This window comes from Myotis myotis, unplaced genomic scaffold (assembly GCF_014108235.1).
Source record: "Myotis myotis isolate mMyoMyo1 unplaced genomic scaffold, mMyoMyo1.p scaffold_m19_p_5, whole genome shotgun sequence".
NCBI classification, from domain to species: Eukaryota; Metazoa; Chordata; class Mammalia; order Chiroptera; family Vespertilionidae; genus Myotis; species Myotis myotis.
Genome location: NW_023416357.1, coordinates 109,724,343 through 109,730,342, shown reverse-complemented (window position 1 = coordinate 109,730,342; position 6,000 = coordinate 109,724,343). Strand labels below are relative to the sequence as shown.

At 34.9% G+C, this 6,000-nt stretch overlaps 1 protein-coding gene across 1 annotated transcript in view; it reads left to right on the top strand.

Moving 5' to 3' along the window:
- The first annotated feature begins 887 nt into the window (after positions 1–887).
- LOC118656596 (ATP-binding cassette sub-family A member 3-like) overlaps positions 888–6,000 on the top strand; it is a 231,346-nt gene continuing 226,233 nt past the window's right edge. Inside the window, exons 1-2 of the mRNA XM_036310024.1 lie at positions 888–900; positions 1,227–1,486. Coding sequence (XP_036165917.1) covers positions 888–900; positions 1,227–1,486 — 273 coding nt within the window. The remainder of the gene's footprint in view (positions 901–1,226; positions 1,487–6,000) is intronic.

The window sequence follows — 6,000 nt, the reverse complement described above, 5'->3', positions numbered from 1 at the left end:
GCTGCCCCTCTACGCACTCCTTTCCTGCTGGCACTCTTCAGCCTTTACTGACTGGACCCAGATCAAGAATCCCCTGCAAGGGGGGAAAGGCTGTGCCTCTGCGCGCTCTTCTCCTGCCGGCACTCCTCAGCCTTTCCTGATTGTGGACCCAGATCTAGAATTCCCTGCCAACCAGCAGTTCTGCGTACCTTCTTTCCACTGCGCCCATCCCATGGGACGTGGCCCAAGCCAGTGCTGTGTGGGTTCCCTCTGATCCTCAGGGCTCAGAGTTCTGGCCAATTATCCTTCCCAGAGCCTTGACTTTAACTTTCGCCAGGAGTCCTCTCCTTCCACCCATTCTTGAATTCATGTGTTGGGCCTCTAGTTTACTATAAAAGAAAAAATGATAAATTGAACTTCATTAAAATTAAGTACTTATGATCATTTAAAAGACTATTAAAAAATTAAAAGGCCTCATTCACAGGGGAGAAAATATGATACATGATTTATATTTAAAGCCTACAAAGGACTTATATAGATTAATAGAAAGACCAGTTTTTAGATGTCATGGAAATGCCAAATTTCTATAAAAGTTTTTAAGTGTTTGCTCTTAATTTCTGTAGTAAATTCGTCTACTGGTAAGAGAGTATTTGCATACTGTGACAGATCTAAGGCTCACTGAGTAGCATTGCCTTAGTGGACATCAGTTCATATAACTCACTCAGCCTGACTTTCATTCAAATGTGAAGGTACAGAATCAAAGTCTTTCCCTATCAAGTAATTTATCTAGTGCTCATTCAGTTGATTGAAATTGAAGAAAGCAGTTCTATAATTACAATATTTTGCTATGGGAAGCTGGGAATTAGGATCTTTAAAAAAAAAGTATTATGTATCTGTATGGGGGCACCATGATAGCTGTGTGTAAATTTTTTTAAAACTATTTTTTATTGTGGTAAAGTATACATAATAAAATTTAAACCACCTTTAAGTATACAGATCTGTGGCATTAAGTACATTGACATTATTGTGCAACCATCACCTCCATACATCTCCAGAACTTTTTTCATTTTTCCAAAGTGAAATTCAGTGCCTACTAAATAGGGCTTTGTAAAATTTAGACTGGCAAAGACCTCATCACAGCATTAACTTTGTTATTTATCTTTGACATAGTTTTATTGCCGTTTTCTTTGTTCAGCTTAGCTATTTATTGTTCTGTTGTACTTAGTAACCCTTGTTTTCTTATTTAGGGTACATCTCTGAAGGGTTCCTGCTTATGCAGCATGCCTTGGATAAGGCCATCATGAAATATCATAACCACAAGACCGCACAACAGTTGTTCACAAATGTTCATGTATTTGTTCAGAGATTTCCATACCCAAGATATGATCATGATTACTTCTATGTCCCATTTAGTGTTTTTGCCCCTTTAGTAATCTTATTTGTCTTCATTGTGAATTATCTTACCATCATTCAGTCTGTTGTGTGGGAAAAGGAAAACCGATTGAAGGTAACTCTACTTTCTTGTGACATAGAGCTCTGTGGAAAATGTGGGGTCTTTCAGGCAAATGTTTAAAAATTTTTTATTGAATTTATTGGGGTGACATTGGTTAATAAATTATAGGTTTGGGGTGTACAGTTCTATAATACATCATCTCTATGTTCTATTGTGTGTTCATCACCCCAAGTCAAGTCTCCTCCCATCATCATTTATCCCCCCATTTTCCTCTTCTACCTGTCCCACCTCCTTTCCCTTTGATAATCACCACACTGTTGCCTGTGTCTATGAGGTATTTTTTTTCCTAATCCCTTCACCTTTTTCGCCTAGTACCCCTCCCCCCAACAGCTGTCAGTCTGTTCTCTGTATCTGAGTCAGTTTCTATTTTGTTTGTTATGCTAAGTGAAATAAACCAGTCAGAGAAAGACAAGTACTATATGTGGAATCTAATGAAGAAAATAAACTTTTGGGAAAACTTTTGTGGACGGTTGGATCATTTCTACCCACTTAGTATTGGTGGGTGGTTATGATTCAATAACAGACAAGAAGTGAGCACTTATATCTCCAGGCAATTTCTTAAAACTTTGTCTTTATTGGAGTTCTTGGTTTGGTGTTTAGTTTTCTTTCTAGAAGACAACTTCACAAGAATGTTGCAGATAGAATTTAATGCCAAATGCTCTAAAATATACCTGGAATAAGGTGAAATACAAATAAATAACTAATTTGGTTTGTGAAATTGTGTCTAGGTGAATTTAGATAAAAGTTTACCAATTTCTGATTGCTGAGTTTTTTGATAAATCTGTGTAATTATCAATGATAAATTAACACTTTTTCCTTTGGGTCCTCAGAACATGATACACAAACATCAACCATGTGGCTTAAAATACTGATTCTTTTTTATTTTAAAATTTATCATTGAAGTATAACATGCATACACCCAGAAAGAGTGTCTAAACTACATGTACATGTCAATCTATTCAGGCTGATGTAGCAAAAATACCACAAACTAGGTAGCTTATTAATAACAGAAATTTATTTCTTATAGTACTGGAGGCTAAAAAAATCCAAGATCAAGGTGCCAACATATTGATGTCTGGTGAGAACCTACTTCATGTTTCATAATTAGCAGCTTCTCATTGTGTAGCCACAAAGTGGAAGAAGCAAAAACAACTCCCAGGCCTCCTTTGTAAAAGCAGTAATCACCTCATTACCTCTCAGAGGCCCCATTAAAGTGCCATCACATTGGAGATTTGATTTTCAACATAGGATGTTGAGGGAATGCAAACATTCAAGCTATAGTAGAATAGTTGAATGGATTTATCATAAAGAAACCATGACCACTTTATCACGACCCTGCTAAGAAATAAAATACTGCCAACAATAGAAGGCTGCTTGTGTACCCTCAAAACATTTATTATTGGTTAATTTTATCTGTTTTTGAACTTGATATAAATGTAATCGTGTACTATTTTGTGTCTCTGTGATTCATTTTGCTACACATGTAGCTGTAGTTCATTTATATTTGTTGAGTTCTATGAGTTTTAACATTCCATAGTATGACTATCACTATTTTCCTTTAATGTTTGGAGTTTGGGTATTATTAGTATCTATGAACATTTTATATATATAGTTCTTTTTTTCCTGAATGTTAGGTTATGCATATTTAGCTTTAGTAAATAACAGCAAAGTTTACCAATAAAGCTCTACCAATTTGCACTTCCATTAGCAATATTTGAAAGTTTAGATTTTTCTGTATCTTTACCAACATTTGGCATTGTCAGTGTTTTCTAATTTTCAAAAGTTTGATGAATGTATTGGCCTGAAAAGTTGACCGATTTTTTACTTTTCATTTGTACAAGTGTTTCATCTCACTGGTTAATTCCTAAGTATTTTATTATTTTGTATGCTATTGTAGATGAAATTGTTTCCCTAATTTCCATTTCAGATTGCTCACTGGTACTGTACAGTGTTCCTTCGATTTTTGCTTATTGACTTTTTATCCTTTTACTTTAATGAATCATTTATTAATTCTGACTTTTTTGTATGTGGAATCTTTATGGTTTGCTCCATACAAGATCATACCATCTGCCAATATTTTTACTAATTCTTTCACAATTTGGATACCTTTTCTTTCCTAATTGCTCTGACTACAACTTTAAAAACTAGGTTGAAGAGAAGCATTGGAAGCTGTCATCCTTGCCTTTTTCGTGATCGTAGGTGAAAGAGAATGTTAGCTATCGTTTTTTATGTTGAGGAGGATTCCATCTATTCCCAGTTTGTTGAGTGTTTTTTTCAATTTCTGCATCAATTGAGGTGATAATGTGTTTTTCCCTAATTTTCTGAATGTGGTGCATTATGTTAATTAATTTTGTATGTTGAAACCTCTTACATTCCATGAATAAATTCTACTTGGCCATGCTGTACAATCCTTTTACTATGCGACCAAATTCGGTTTGCTATTATTTTGTTGAGGGAATTTGCATCAATATTCATAAGACATATTGTTCTGTAGTTTCTTTGCCTGTGTATCTGTCTGACTTTGGTATCACAGTAATACTGGTCTCATGGAATGAATTAGGATGTGTTCCCTCTTCCTCAGATTTTTGGAAGAGTTTGAGAGGAACTGTTGTTTATTATTCTTGAAATATTGGGTAGCATTCACCAGGTAAGCCTTCTGGTCCAGGGATGTTCTTGGTTGGAAGGTTTTGATTAGTTATTTGATCTCCTTACTAATTATTAATCTGTTCAGATTTTCTGTTTCTTCATAATTCAGTCTGGCAGGTTGCGTGTCTCTGGAAATTTATCCATTTCATCTAAAGTACCCAATTACTTGGCATACAGCCATTCATTGTGTGCTCTAAGATCCTTTTTATTTTTGCAACATTAGAAGTAACATCCCTAATTTCATTTTTTATTTTAATAATTTGAGGTTTTTTTGTCATTTTAGTTATTTGGCTAAAATTTTGTCAATTCTGGTATTTGTATTTATTGATTTTCTCTATTGTTTATTATCTATTTTATTTATCTACTTTGAGCTTTATTACTTTCTTCCTTCTTCTAGCTTTGGCTTTAGTTTTCTTTTTTAGTTCTCTAAGGTGTGAACTGAGGTTCCTGATTTGAGACCTTCCTTCTTTGTTAGTGTAAGCATTTATGTCTGTAAATTTCCCTCTGAGTCCTACTTTCACTGCCTCCTGTAAATTTGTTGTGTTGTGTGTTTTTTTCATTTGTTTCAAGGTATTTTCTACTTTCCATTCTGGTTTTTTTGACTCATTGGTTGTTTAAGATGGTGTTGCTACCAAATATTTGAATTTTTGTTTTCCTTTTGTTATTGGTTTCTGGTTTTAATATATTGTCTTTAGAAAAGATACTGTTTATGATTTGTCTTCTTAAATGTAGTAAAACTTATTTTGTGGCCTAACATATTGTCTATCCTGGGGGCATGTGGGAAATATTCTGTGCATACTTAAGAAAAATCTGTAGTCTGCTGTTATTGGGTAATGTGTTCAGTATATGTCAGTAGGTTCAATTGATTTATAATGTTGTTCAAGTCCTATATTTTAAAAAATATACATTTTTATTGATTTTAGAGAGAAAGGAAGAGATAGAAACATCAATGATGAGAGAAAATCCTTGATTGGCTGCCTCCTGCATGCCACTGAAGATCGAGCCCTCAACCTGGGCATGTGCCCTGACCAGGAATTGAACCGGGACCTCCTGATTCATAGGTTGACGCTCAACCACTGAACCATGCCAGCCGGGCGAAGTCCTCTATTTTTAAATTAATCTTCTGTCCAGTTGTTCTAACCATTATTGAAAGTGGTGTAGTGAAGTGTCCAGCTATTATTGTAGAACTATTTCTCCCTTAACGCTGTAATTTTTAAAAAATAAGTTTTATTGATTATTAGAAAGAGGGGAAGCGAGAGGGATAGAGTGACAGAAACATTGATGAGAGAAACGGCATGCCCCCTATTGGGGATTGAGCCTGCAACCTAGGCATATACCCTGACCAGGAATAGAACCACTTGGTTCATTGATCGACATCAACCACTGAGCAACACTGGCCAGGCTAATCCTGTAATTTTTAATTCTTGTATTTTGGAGCTGTGATGTTGATGCACTCATGTTATAATTATTATACCTTCATGATAAATTGACCCTCTTTTCAACATACAGTACCTTTCTTTATCTCCTGTAACAGTTTTAAGTATATTTTATCTGTTATTAGTATAGCTACCCTAGCTCTCTTGGTTACCACTTGCATGGAATATCTTTTTTTGCATCTTTTCATTTTAACCCATTTGTGTTTTTGGATCTAAAATGAGACTCAACAGCACTCTCAACTATCTTAACCTAAGTAATGTTTATAAAACACTATACCTGATAATGGCACAATACACATTGTTTTCAAGTGCACTGATTGACTAGATACTTAAAGTTACAGAGAGTAGTCTCTTATCAAAGTGGAATTGAATTATAGATTCAGTAAATGCAGTACATCTAGGAAAAAGCAAATATTTGGAAGTAGA